The 14,495-nt window shown below is 44.4% G+C and overlaps 1 protein-coding gene across 1 annotated transcript in view; it reads right to left on the reverse strand.

The window, feature by feature from the left end:
• The window catches only part of LAMA1 (laminin subunit alpha 1), a 168,353-nt gene that overhangs the window by 46,490 nt on the left and 107,368 nt on the right, over nucleotides 1–14,495 (reverse strand). Inside the window, exons 30-35 of the mRNA XM_040479369.1 lie at nucleotides 9,932–10,053; nucleotides 5,775–5,861; nucleotides 5,287–5,480; nucleotides 4,670–4,812; nucleotides 2,711–2,800; nucleotides 1,122–1,233 (exon numbers count right to left, since the gene is read on the reverse strand). Coding sequence (XP_040335303.1) covers nucleotides 1,122–1,233; nucleotides 2,711–2,800; nucleotides 4,670–4,812; nucleotides 5,287–5,480; nucleotides 5,775–5,861; nucleotides 9,932–10,053 — 748 coding nt within the window. The remainder of the gene's footprint in view (nucleotides 1–1,121; nucleotides 1,234–2,710; nucleotides 2,801–4,669; nucleotides 4,813–5,286; nucleotides 5,481–5,774; nucleotides 5,862–9,931; nucleotides 10,054–14,495) is intronic.

The following is a 14,495-nucleotide window of genomic DNA, read 5'->3' on the forward strand; positions in this document are numbered from 1 at the left end:
ACACTACTCTTTTTAATAAACAAATTATTTGTTCTAATAATTTCCTTACCTTTTGCCCTATAAAGTCTAATTTATATTGGATTTAATACTTTTTATATCCTTAAACTACAATCAAACAAGAAAAGCAAGAATATGTTTCTGGTAGCCAGAAAACTGAAAATAGCACTCCTAAAGCCAGATGAGACATCCCAGTTGAGCAGGACTAAATTATTCTAATACTGTGGGTATACATTGAAGCCCCAAATCCTATCAGCTCCTATTCTGGGCAGAGGGGTTGGTGTTGAGAGTTTAGCTCTCCTGCTCCATGGTATTGCTGCCTTGGCATCCATTTTGTTTGACCAAGCAGCCTGCAGTGACCTTGAACTGACAGTAGTCCCTCATGCAAGCCCATACCCCAGATAACAGCCCCAGCAAGGTCAACAAGCAAATGTCAGTTCTTGTTAGGACCTCCCCAGCAGCCCTTGTGACCAAGTCCCCCCTGCTTCCCAGGGCCTTCTCCTTATGGGCCTCTTTGATAAGACCTCCATGGGCCTTACCAATGCCCCGCCCCCCATTTTGGTTTGGATTGACCAACCTAGCCTTAGCCTGGGACCCCAAAGCACTCCACCAAAAACCTCAATAAAAGAATATGCCCCAGGGCCTGTCTGTCTCTCTCTCTCTCTCTGACTGCACCCCAGCTTTACCCCCCTTGGGTGACCCCTTGAGGCATGGTGGGTACTTCCTCCTAGACCTGTGAGTAATAACCTTCTGCATCTCATGTTCTCTTGGGGTCTGTTGCGGGGGTTTGTCTCATCATCCGGGCCCTCTGTGTTCCACTTAATAAGTGTTAATTTGACAAACTCATAATAAATGGGGAGGCACCATACTCACCTGATACTTAGGAACTTACAAGGAATTACGAAGACAATAAAAAAGAAAGCATTCATTTTTCTAAAAGACAAAACTCTGAATGAAAGTCCATGATCTTTCGATTCAGTACTCAGGATCCCCAACTATGGAATATTCCAGGCCTTTGATTCTAGGCAGGCTAGTACAAGTCACACACATCTATTCATATGCCAAGTAAAGCGAATGGAGACCTTCCTACCAAATAAGCACAGGCGAGACACTGAGCACACTACCTTGGATAGTTCTCTGCAGCTTCTCAGTAAATGTCATGAGGTCTTGGCTCTTGTCAAGGATTCCTTCAGTCGCCCTGGTTACATGTTGGCTACTCGTTAATACTCTAGTGAGCTGCCAGAAAGTCAAGGTCTCAGGTTAGTTTGACTTTGAATGACATGCAAGCTTTGCTTGTTCCAGTTGTCTCTTTTAGGCAACAAAATATATCCCAGGGTATGGAGTAAAGCTATCCACGGCATCATGGGAGCCCAGGTTAACATTTCAGGGTTGGAAACTAAGTGGTTAGCGAAATAATTTACTACTCAGTCTGTGGGGAAAAGATGGATTTTTTTTTTTGTTTGAAAGAGCCTAATTGGCTATTAAACCACAAACTCCCAAGCGTGTCTATTGCAAAGACTCTATATTCACTTTAGGATGCAAGTATGTAGAGTTTCGAAAGTAAAATCTCACTAATTTGCACTGACCGTGAGAACTTGGTTCAGGAGTTAAGAACACAGTCAGGTGCAAACGGGGTGTTAGGCCATCAGCCTTGTCGGGCTGGAGACCTAGTACTTAACCATCTCCTGGCCTCATCGGTAACATGGAGTAATATTAACCCTTACCTCCTGCGGCCTTATGAGGATACAACGCCATGATGTCTGTGAGGCCGGCAGCCCGAGGGCAGAGACCCAGCTGCCCTCTGCAGGTATTTTTATGAGGAACGTTATAATTTGTAAAGGGAAAGGTTGTTTGTGATGTTCAGGAGTGTGAAGTAACTCAGACTGGTTCTGTAAGTGTTTTCTAGTCAAAATCCAAAGAGAATCTTCTTTAATGGGTAGAGAGAATTATTTTAATCAGCTTATCATTTCCTACCAAATGTTTGCTCACTGAGGTACTTAAAAGCCACATTTAAACCCTTAAACTCTTCCCAAATCATCCTTAATTCTAAATTAACAGGCCAACCTAATACTTTAGGGTACATGATTGTGTGTGTGAATACTGACAGGGACTAGATACAAACAGGCACGAGATGATAGATACACTATCGTACACATATCTATATACATATGTCCATGTGCATATGCACACACACACACACACACGAAATCCAAAAGTGAAAATTATAAATTTGACAGTAGGCCTCCCCCACCATCTGCAAATGAGATTTTTTTGTGGGGGGGGGTGGTTCACTAAAAACCATTCATCTGTAATGGGCTGAACAAACACATCATTCCTGCTGGACATCAAAACAGGCTCACTTGACATTCAAGCTGCACGAGTCAGAAGCACGTGGCCTGAAACCTGGGGGTTGCACAGACACCACACACCCACCCGCCCCTTGGTTCACCGGAAGGAATGACAAGGCCGATGGCACAGAGACTTGGCCAAGTCCTCACTCGGCAGACGTGACAGGAGAAATTAAGTCAGGAGTCTCTTCCCGCTAAAGCACAGAAACTGGCAGAGGGTTAAAACCAATTTGATGACAAGGTACCTGGAGCACAGCTCCCGGGAGAAAGAGCCTGCCCTGATTTAATAGAACCTTCCAGACCAGCCCGAGGCAATTGCTTTCAAGGGCTGGGTGGGAAGCGGGGCTTCTGTGTGAAGCACTTACCTCCCTTAGCAGGTGGTCTGTTTGTTTTGCAACATCTTCAAGCTGATCTTCTACCAGGTCCTTACGTGTATTTTCTTTTAATAAAGCTTCCTAAAAAGGACAAAATAAACAAATTGCTGGTTCTTAGTCCAGAGGGTCTATAGTGAGTGGAAAAGAAATTTAAACATTGCTTTCTTTTTTTCTATTTTTTTTTTTTTTTTGGAGAATATTTTCACCTTTCAAAAACATTTTTTTTTTCCATTTCAGGAGAAATAATGTGAAAAAACATCTCTGAGAGTTCCCTAACCTTTCTTTATGGCCATTATGTCTATAGAGAGAAGACGAGCAGATGGGTGAAGCAGTGTTCACAAACACATGCCTAGGCTTTTATCTAAAAACACAGCATTCAGGAATGACAATCCTTTTCATTACCACATGACACAATAAATTGACTATCTCAAACTCTAACGTGTAGGTTTTAAGCAAAATTAAGAACTGCACTTTTTCCAATTAGAATTAAAAATGCTACTGGGGCGCCTGGGTGGCTCAGTCGGTTGAGCATCCAGCTTTGGCTCAGGTCATGATCTCACGGTCCGTGAGTTTGAGCCCCGCGTCGGGCTCTGTGCTGACAGCTCAGAGCCTGGAGCCTGTTTCGGATTCTCCCTCTCTCTCTGACCCTCCCCCGTTCATGCTCTGTCTCTCTCTGTCTCAAAAATAAATGTTAGAAGAAAATTTAGAATTAAAAATGCTACAGTTAGCAAGCTGTCCACTAAGCCAATTTCTTAATTTCCCATTCCTTTTTTTGACCCAGATCCTGTCTGACTAATCATAAAACTATGATTTACTCCCAGAGATGTTTAGATACCTTCTGGGGAAGAGAAACTTTTGTGCCCCACAAACCCAGTTAAGAATAATACATTTACATCAGGCTCTATGCTGACGGCTCGGAGCCTGGAGCCTGCTTCGCATTCTGTGTCTCTGCCCCTCCCCCACTCACACTCTGTCTTTCTCTCTCAAAAATAAAATAAAAAACATTAAAAAAATAAAAAAAAAAAGGGGCGCCTGGGTGGCGCAGTCAGTTAAGCATCCGACTTCAGCCAGGTCACGATCTCGCGGTCCGTGAGTTCGAGCCCCGCGTCAGGCTCTGGGCTGATGGCTCAGAGCCTCGAGCCTGTTTCCGATTCTGTGTCTCCCTCTCTCTCTGCCCCTCCCCCGTTCATGCTCTGTCTCTCTCTGTCCCAAAAATAAATAAACGTTGAAAACAAAAATAATTAAAAAAATAAATAAAAAAAAAAAAGAATAATACATTTACAGAAAACAGTTGATCATCAGCATATTCCAGCATTAAAGAAGATACGTCTAGGTTTATTTCCTGTATTTGTATCAGGACAGCTGCTTTCAAATATCCAAAGGTCTGTCATAAAGAGGAGCAAGGGGACTTGTCTTCTCCCAAAAGGCAGAAGGACCATGGGGGAGGAATTTTTATGGAGGCATTCATGGAACGAGTCAAACAATTTATTATTTATTTATTTATTTATTTATTTATTTTTAATTAAAAACATTTTTTTAATGTTTATTTTTGCGAGAGACACAGAGTACGAGCAGGAGAACGGCAGAGAGAGAGAGAGAGAGACACAGAATCCGAAGCAGACTCCAGGCTCTGAGTTGCTAGCACAGAGCCTGACGTGGGGCTCAAACTTTTGGACCGCGAGATCATGACCTGAGCCCAAGTAGGACACTTAACCGAGTGAGTCACCCAGGCGCCCCACAAGTCAAACAATTCACAGTGGTCCCACAGGGGAACAGGTTAGCGTGTGGATGATGAAGTCCCTGATCACACTGTAGGAAGCCTAGATGCCAGGAGCGAGACTCCCACACTGATGAGGCAGACAGACAGAAGGACAGAATACTGTCCCCACCGACTCTCCCATCTCTCAGTGACATAGGTTTTCTACCCACCTCCGTATTCCCAGTACCTACCCGGAGGTATTTCGTTGTATTTTCCAGGTTTGACAAAATTCCAGATGGGACAGGGATAACGCCAGTGAGGTTCACGGAAAGGATGGCGTCCCCAATATTATCTAAGTCATTTAGCAGCACACCCACACATTCATCATCACAAGCTAGAAGAAAAAGAAAGTTGAAGTTGATGCGCAGCCGTCTGCACGTTTTCTCATGGATCTGCACGAGCCATGCTGCAGTAATGACATCCGTGGGCAGAGGACATTCCCCCTTCCGCCTGTGTGATGGGAGGGAAGCAAGAAGTGCTGAGCCCCTATTCTCAGGCGATGCCTTTAAGCCTCAAATCAGATCGGTGACTCCCTCGGGGTCACACAGAAAGGAACAACTGATGCCCAGCGCGGATCCCAGGCGGGGCGCATGTTTCCTTCTACTGCTCCAAACTTCAGAGTGTGTTTCCTTGTCTTTGACTTGGACCGATGGCAATGAATGCCAAATGTATTTCCTTTCAGAGTCCATCTGTCATTTCCTCAGATAGCTCGCAGACACGCCTACTTTATCCTTGCAGGTGCCATAACAGGGAAACATTGGAGAGAGAGAGAAAAATCTTTAAAGGTTTAGAGGAGGAAAATACCCACAAACACAATCGCTTTCCAGCAGAATGTGCTTCGGTTCACATTCCTCGCATCGGAGCCCTGTGGCGCCTGGCCTGCAGACACACTGCCCGGACCTGCGGTCACAGTCACCGTGGACAGAGCCACTGGGGCTGCAGTCACACCGCTGGCAAGTGCCACCCAGCGCTCGAGGGTTCCCGTGATAGCCTGAGGAGCACCTGCAGAGAAGTACAGACAGTAGTTTCAACAGCAGCAAGTTGGTATATTACACCAACTCTCGTTCAAGGATAGCGGTCATTTCTGCCAAATAAAATACAAAGAACGTGGGCCCATTTGCCTCATTCTACGTTTTACGTAGACGCTGTTTTGGAATAGTAATAAGGTCCCGTATCAGTCATGCCCATCCAAACTGATAACACCTCCCAAATCCCATTAGTAAATACGCCCTGTACGCATCAACGGGGCAGACGCACCTAGCGATTTCCGCATGGTAAACAGCCCCCCCCGGGTACCTTTCGCAGTACTGTCCTTCGTAGCCCAGAATGCAGGCATCACAGCGGAAATCGTGATCACCTTCCAAGACACAAGTGGGACTAAAACTAGAAGAAAAAACATAGTTTTTTGAATTCTTAGATCCACAGCTTCAAATCTGCCTATGGCACTTATTCATAAGTCTTAGGATACTCCATATTGCTCTGAAAGTTAAGTGATTACACCAGACAGACAACCTTTTTAGGGCTTAAAATCTACTGGGGGCAAAAAGAAGGGAAACAAACATGTGACCAACACTATCGCATGCATCTGTCACATCCAAAAGATATTCCTCACACCACCCAGCCAGTGACAATCGTGTGGGCGCAGAGGCCAAGAATTGACAGATTACAACGAATCTGTACGATCACACACATTACAGCAAATTAGTCACCGAACAAGAAAGCTTTCCAGGTGAAAAGGGTCTTGTTCTGAGGTTGAAGGGCATTATCACCTGGCTTATTAGATGGAAAGGGGACTGGAGAGAGCTGTGCAAGACCCTGAGCAAGCACCGGAAGATGCAGCCTGACAGGTGCCCGGGGACGGTAATTGACTGGAAAGGCAGCAAGGAGGAACAGCAGGGCAAGGTCTGCACATGGGGGAGGGCGCCATCTGAAAATAAATGAACCCGAAGTAGGGAGCCATGTGATGGGCCATTAGAAGCAAAATGACAGAGCCATTCAAAATTTAATAATCCTCTCAGATCTTCTCAGGGATTTCAGCTTTTGGCTCTTTCCTTTCCACAACCCCTGCCTCCACATTTTCAATTATCCATGCCCCTTGCGCCATCTACAGGCTAAGATGGGTACTTGCAAACCACTGGAAAAAAACCTCTGGGGTAGCCTGTGTTTTTGACCTGTGGGAGTTTCCGGAATGAGTGACAGGGTTCAGGGTCAGCCCCATTTCAGTTCGGACTTGTTTTTCCTCCTTAAAGACTAAAGGAACAGACTCAATGGAAACAAGATATAAGCAAAGTAAAGCATGTCTGTGAGGGTCTCTCAGATGCAGAGCTCACAGGGATGTTCACACCCTGTCTCTTACTACTGTGCACCTTGGGGGTGGTTAGGACCTTTTTAGATTGAAGAAGTAAAATATTCAAAAGTACGCAAATGTGCAAACTAGAAGGAGCTAGTTTGGATATGGAAAGAGCTATCCATATGTATATGGATACACATGTAGATATGAATTTTTTTCCAAAATAGCATATTATACATTCAGTTACATAGTTTTTTTTTTAAATATTTTTTAATGTTTATTTGTTTTTGAGAGAGACAGAGAGACAGAGCATGAGCAGGGGAGGGGCAGAGAAAGAGGGAGACACAGAATCTGAAGCAGGCTCCAGGCTCTGAGCTGTCACCCCAGAGTCCCATATGGGGTTCAAACTCACAAACCGTGGGATCATGACCTGAGCCGAAGTCAGATGCTTAACCACCTGAGCCACCCAGACGCCCCCAGTTACATAGTTTAATTGCTCGTTTTTCCAACTCAGTACCTACAGATATACCTTATTCTTTTCTCAGTGTTTGTAGGTGTGTGCCACGATATATAAAAATCAGCTCCCTGTAAGTAGATATTTCAGTTTCCCCTGTGATTGCTTGTGAGTATAAGCAATGCCAAAATATATCCATCTTTGCACACATATGCAAATATTTCTACAGCTCTGATTACAGAAGTAGAATTAATGAGTTAAAATTTATATACATTTTTATTTTTTTTTCAACGTTTATTTATTTTTGGGACAGAGAGAGACAGAGCATGAACGGGGGAGGGGCAGAGAGAGAGGGAGACACAGAATCGGAAACAGGCTCCAGGCTCTGAGCCGTCAGCCCAGAGCCTGACGCGGGGCTCGAACTCACGGACCGCGAGATCGTGACCTGGCTGAAGTCGGACGCTTAACCGACTGCGCCACCCAGGCGCCCCTTAACCCAAAAAGTTTAATAGTAATAACTATATGCATGGTAGTTTAGAAGGGAGGCTAACAGCACCTCTCATTTGTTACTCACCGTCAAGCCTCACTTACTTGGGGACAATAAAAGAAGATGCAAGCAACGATTAAAAAAGAAAACTTCATTTTAGCCTACCAAAAGTTGGTATTCAATCTATACATGTTCAATGCCTTGTCAAACATTCTAAGCAATGATGAAATGTTATTTATGAATTACAATTTCATACAAGCCATAGAGGTCTCATAGATATTCCAATTTCCACGTAAAACCTCTGGTTCTTTTTTGTGTTCAGGTAACTCCAATATGAGCATCACGAGTTCAGGCAGAAGCTAGCCTCAGTCTCATTACTAAGGAGCATTTCTGCATTTCATCATTTCACCAGCATATACAGATTCTAACCGCCCCCCCCCCTTACATTAAACAGGAATGGAATTCTTCATATCGACATTCATAAAATTAATAACAATTCATCTCCAGGTACGCTGGATACAGAGGTTGGAGGCTATAATTATTCTTCAGAAAATAAAACCTGTGGCACAAAAACAGACACTCAGATCAATGGAACAGAATAGAAAACCCAGAAATGGACCCACAAACATATGGCCAACTAATCTTTGACAAAGCAGGGAAGAATATCCAATGGAATAAAGACAGTTTCTTCAGTAAATGGTTCTGGGGAAACTGGACAGCGACATGCAGAAGAATGAATCTGGACCACTTTCTTCCACCATACACAAAAATAAACTCAAAATGGATAAGAGACCTAAATGTAAGACAAGAAGCCATGAAAATCCTCAAGGAGAAAGCAGGCAAAAACCTCTTTGATCTTGGCCACAGCAACTTCTTACTCAACACGTCTCCAGAGGCAAGGGAAACAAAGGCAAAAATGAACTATTGGGACCTCATCAAAATAAAAAGCTCTGCACATTGAAGGAAACAATCAGCAAAACCAAAAGGCAACCAACAGAATGGGAGAAGATATTTGCAAATGACATATCAGATAAAGGATTAGTATCCAAAATCTACAAAGAACTTACCAAACTCAACACCCAAAAAACAAATAATCCAGTGAAGAAATGAGCAAAAGACATGAATAGACACTTCTCCAAAGAAGACATCCAGATGGCCGACCGACACATGAAAAAATGCTCCTCTTCACTCATCATCAGGGAAATACAAATCAAAACCACAATGAGATACCACCTCACCCTTGTCAGAATGGCTAACATTAACAACTCAAGCAACAACAGATGTTGACGAAGATGCAGAGAAAGAGGATTACTTTTGCACTGCTGGTGGGAATGCAAGCTGGTGCAGCCACTCTGGGAAACAATATGGAGGTTCCTCAAAAAACTAAAATTAGAACTAGCCTATGACTCGGCAATTGCACTACTAGGCATTATCCACAGGATACAGGTGTGCTGTTTCAAAGGGACACGTGCACCCTCATGTTTATAGCAGCACTATCAACAATAGCCAAAGTATGGAAAGAGCCCAAATGTCCATCGATGGATGAATGGATAAAGAAGATGTGGTAAAACACACACGCGTGCACGCGCACACACACACACACACACACAATGGAGTATTACTCGGCAATCAAAAAGAATGAAATCTTGCCATTTGCAGCTACGTGGATGGAACCACAGGGTATTATGCTAAGTGAAATTAGTCAGTGAAAGACAAACATCATGTCTTCACTCATACGAGGACTTTAAGACACAGAACAGATGAACATAAGGGAGGAGAAGCAGAAAAATATAAAAACAGGGAGGGGGACAAAACAGAAGAGACTCTTAAATATGGAGAACAAACTGAGGGTTACTGGAGGGGTTGTGGGGGGGGGATGGGCTAAATGGGGAAGGGGCATTAAGGAATCTACTCCTGAAATCATTGTTGTACTAGATGCTAGCTAACTTGGATGTAAGTTAAAAAAAAGTAAATTGAAAAATAAATAAATAAAATAAACAATAAAACCTGAAAGTATTTTCTTTCATGGATTCCACTTTAACACCCCGATACCAACACAGGTACTTTGCTTTTGGAAAGGTTCTCTTCAAATGCTGTAATAATGAACACTTTCTCTTAAAATCAGCCTTTCTCAACACACAGAGAGTATTAGTTAAAAGCCTGGAAACCAAGGCCGAGAATGGCAGCAGCCCCAGCTTCCGGGCACAGTGGCGCGGGCTTACCTGGCAGGGTGGCTGCGAGGACAGGCGCACACGGAGCAGTCGCTGGCTGAGCCAGTCACCTTCCCGAAGTACCCAGGAGCACACAAGTCACAGTGGTCACCAGTGGTGCTATGGCTACAGTTCTGGAGCCCCGCGTTTCAAAAGGAGAGGAAAATCATGGGGTAATTGTTAGAAATCATCCTTACCTGGTAACACCTAAGTAAGCCACTGTCAGGTATTATTATTATTGAGAGGAAGAGCATTTTTCATATTTTTTTTAATATTTATTTTTATTTATTTCAAGAGAGACAGACAGACAGTGGGGAAGAGGGGCGCAGAAAGAGAGGGAGAGAGCAGGCTCCACGATGTCAGCACAGAGCCCAACCCCACAAACCGTGAGATCTAATCTGAATTGAAATCAAGAGCCAGATGCTTAACCGACTGAGCCACCCAGGTGCCCCTCTTCATAGGTTTTAAATCCTGGAAATACTGCCAGCTCTGGCCTGTATTCGTCATAATGAATATAGCCTAGGAATTATTAATACATCCTTCTTATAGAAAATACACACACATACAATATGTATGCACACACATGGCTTCTAGAAGCCACCAACTTTCAGGTCCTTAAAATGTGGATCTAGGGGCACCTGGGTGGCTCAGTCGGTTGAGCGTCCAGCTTCGGCTCAGGTCATGATCTCGCAGTCTGTGAGTTCGAGCCCCGCGTCGGGCTCTGTGCTCACAGCTCACAGCCTGGAGCCTGCTTCCGATTCTGTGTCCCCCCCACCCCCTTCTCTGCCCCCGCCCCCACTCATGCTCTGTCTCTCTGTCTCAGAAATAAACATTAAAAAAAAATTTTTTTTAAAAACATGGATCTAAAATATATACTAACTCAAAAAAAAAAAAACATCTGAAGCACACTGGTTTTACACATAGTTGGGGTTCATTGATCACAGGTGAGGGGCTGAAAGAACAGAAGTAAAGAGACGATTTAGGAAACGGGGAAGAAACTGCTGAGTTTTAATTTTTTTTTTTAATGTTTATTTATTTATTTTTGAGACAGAGAGAGACAGAGCATGAACAGGGGAGGGTCAGAGAGAGAGGGAGACACAGAATCTGAAAGAGGCTCTGGGCTCCAAGCTGTCAGCACAGAGCCCAATGCGGGGCTCGAACCCACGGACCGCGAGATCATGACCCGGGCCGAAGTCGGACGCTCAACCGACTGAGCCAACCAGGCGCCCCAACATTTCTTTAATGTTCATTTATTTCTGAGAGACAGACAGAAACAGAGCATGAGTGAGGGAGGGGCAGAGAGACAGGGAGACACGGAATCGGAAGTAGGTCACGGGCTCTGAGCTGGCAACACAAAGCCCAACGCGGGGCTCAAACTCGCGAACTGCAAGATCATGACCTGAGCTGAAGTCAGACGCTTAACCAACTGAGCCACCCAGGTGCCCCGAAACTGCTGAGCTTTAGAGCGCCATCAGGAGATTCTCGCAGCAAGCAATTCATTTCTAGTTAAATTTTATGTCACCATTTCGATGACACGACTTATGATCCTGCCATTAAAATAGTTTTTGAAGCTACAAGAGAAAATAATTGTTGACATCCATTTGCAAGGTGAAATCTGCTTTGGCCAGTTCGATCACTGTCCGCCCAGGCCCTGGGCACTGGCTTCCGTGTGGGGTGTAGGGACAGAAAGACAAGATGCGGAACACTGGCAAACAGAAGCAGACTTTCTTCTTGGCAGCCAGAGAGGATATACAAAGACACCTTTTTAGACCTTTGAAACGCTATTTTTGAAATCCTTTTGATTAAAAAATATGCCAGTATTTTCTGTTTTAAAATTACATTCCTATTTCACCTGGTGAACGTAGATTTTACTGGGATCCCCCAGGCCCCTAAAAGCACTATCTCTTTAGGAGTAAAATTTGTTGGGGCGCCTGGGTGGCACAGTCGGTTAGGCGTCCGACTTCAGCCAGGTCACGATCTCGCGGTCCGTGAGTTCGAGCCCCGCGTCGGGCTCTGGGCTGGTGGCTCGGAGCCTGGAGCCTGTTTCCGATTCTGTGTCTCCCTCTCTCTCTGCCCCTCCCCCGTTCATGCTCTGTCTCTCTCTGTCCCAAAAATAAATAAAAAACGTTGAAAACAAAATTAAAAAAAAAAAAAGGAGTAAAATTTGCAACCTCGCTCTTAAAAAGAACATGTGTTAAGTTTTAATGATACACAATATAAATCTGATGAACAATAAATAGATGATGAACAAGTATCGATCCGATTTTCTGGTTTTCATTGCTGACACCAACTCCAGCATTTAAAAACTCCCCAAATCCACAACGGATCCTGAGCTTCCTGGTTTCCAAGGTCCTAGAGAACTGAAGACAAGCTGCCCCCAAGAGTGGCTGGGAAGTGAGAACCTGTTCATGTCAACCGATCTGGAGGATGAGTCACGTGCTTTGGAAACTGCACAGACAAGGCTGGTCAGTTTTTCAACGGTAAAAGTGTTAAGGGTTATCTCCTGGAAGGGAGTCCCCAAGGAAAGGAATTCCCAGGATAGCTTGGTGTTCCTCAGTCTCCCCACCCCTTTCCAGGTCACATGTCTGACCAATCATTTTTAGTATACTATCGAAGTCCCAGTGACATGAAGAGGGGGGCACTATATGTTGAGTGACTAAATCAGATCCAAAATGGTCTGGATGCCCACCTACGTAACAATCCACAGGAAGTGCTTAAAAGAGATTTTGTCAACTAGAAGTACACTGTTGCACTAAACCACAAAAGAGACCTCCCAAGATGAAGACTGAAGAGGAAAGATAAGGCCCCAAGTTCAAAGAGCAAGGACTCGGTGTTAAACATGTGGACAGAGTGTAAGCATCTTAAGTCAGCTCAGCAGAGGCAGCAGTGACCAGACTGGCAAAACCCACGGGCTGCTTTCATGGGACACCTAAGAGACACCTAGAGAGAGAGATGCCCCACCCATACCTGGAGAAAAGGTGCTGGGCTGTGGGCATGATCCTTTAACCTCAGGATGGGGAATGGACTCAACCATTCCACAGATACACCAGGCATATAAACTAAGGATATTTGACCAGGAGGACTGGAGATTCAGGGCCTTTGATATGTGAAAGAGGCAGTTAATGTTTTACAAGTTATTTCTTAAAACATTGCCATCTTTCATGAACAAATTTGAACTACTGGTTTGTCTCAATGGCTCCAAAGATTAAAAGTGCACCAAACGGGTAGACAAGCCAGGGCACTAAATTCCAGGAATAATCAGAGCTGCCCAAAGATGACCTGAGCTCCCCATTGCCGGAGGTGGGTAAACATACGTTAAACAACTGCGTGGTGTGAATAGTGTAGTTCAGACCTAAGTCATCTTGGAGCATACGTATCCACTGTTGTGGACTGCAAAATTTAACGAACAAATCCAGGTGTGAGCTCTTATGGGTTCCAGGTAACATCTGGCAAACGTTTCCTCCCAGAGCGGGGAACTGTCCAAAAGCTATCGGTCTTTATTGATACTGGTGACACTCTTCACCACAATCTTTCTTGGATTGGGTTAAGCAGGCTGTATTCTTCCTTGGGTACAAATCAACCGGTCATTTGCTCAACTTTATTCTGGTGAATTTGGGCCAGGAAAGGCAGGGTAATAATTTAATGCCCTAAGAGTGCCTAATCTTGTTAAAATAGTTAGCTGTACCAAGGAAAGATACAGCATGAAAGAACTGATCAACTTTAAAAAAAAAAAAAAACAACTTTTTTTAATGTTTACTTATCTTTGAGAGAGAGACAGAGGGAGTGGGGGAGGGGCAGAGACAGAGAGGGAGACACGGACCCCGAAGCAGGCTCCGGGCTCCGAGCTGTCAGCACAGAGCCCCACGTGGGGCTCGAACTCACGAACCACGTATCCATGAGACCTTTGTCCCCATGACTGGCCAAGGGACCTTCCCCGCTAATTGCGTCTCGATTTAAGTTGCCTGAAATCAATCCTCCTTAAATCCTTAAATGAGATTTTCTCATTTTCTCGATTAGGACCTTACTTTTGCCTGGAGCATGAGCTGATTAAAGTGAATAAATTTTTTTTAATAGTGTTGCAGCTATTTGCATCTTCATTAAGTCCATTTTACCAGGTAGAACTGGAACAATTCTTTAATTCCACATATATAATGAAGTCAGCAAAGGTTAATAGATACCTTTTTAATTGAGGAAAACCCTGCTGCGCCTCAGCATCGAAATTCACCTGCACACTGCGACAGTTCAGCAGCGTCCCTAGTGCAAATGACCTTTACAGGCCACATACGAAAAAACGCTTCCAAACAGAAGAAGACAGGTCTAGAGTGGCTGCAGGTCGGCTGGGAGCCCCCTGTCCTAATTTCCCTGTCCTGTTCCTTGTGATTAAGCCACACCTGGGACCTTGACGGCTTCAGGTATGTCTTTGGGGGGGGGGGGGGCCAGCTCATTTCCTGTCAATGAGTTATTTTACCTGAGGTAAGTTAGTCTTGGCGCAATTTATACAAGTAACCCATGTTTCTCCAAGAATTATTATTTTAAAAATGAGATTTCCAGGGGCGCCTGGGTGGCGCAGTCGGTT

This window comes from Herpailurus yagouaroundi, unplaced genomic scaffold, assembly GCF_014898765.1.
Source record: "Herpailurus yagouaroundi ecotype Mexico unplaced genomic scaffold, PumYag 142, whole genome shotgun sequence".
NCBI lineage: Eukaryota > Metazoa > Chordata > Mammalia > Carnivora > Felidae > Herpailurus > Herpailurus yagouaroundi.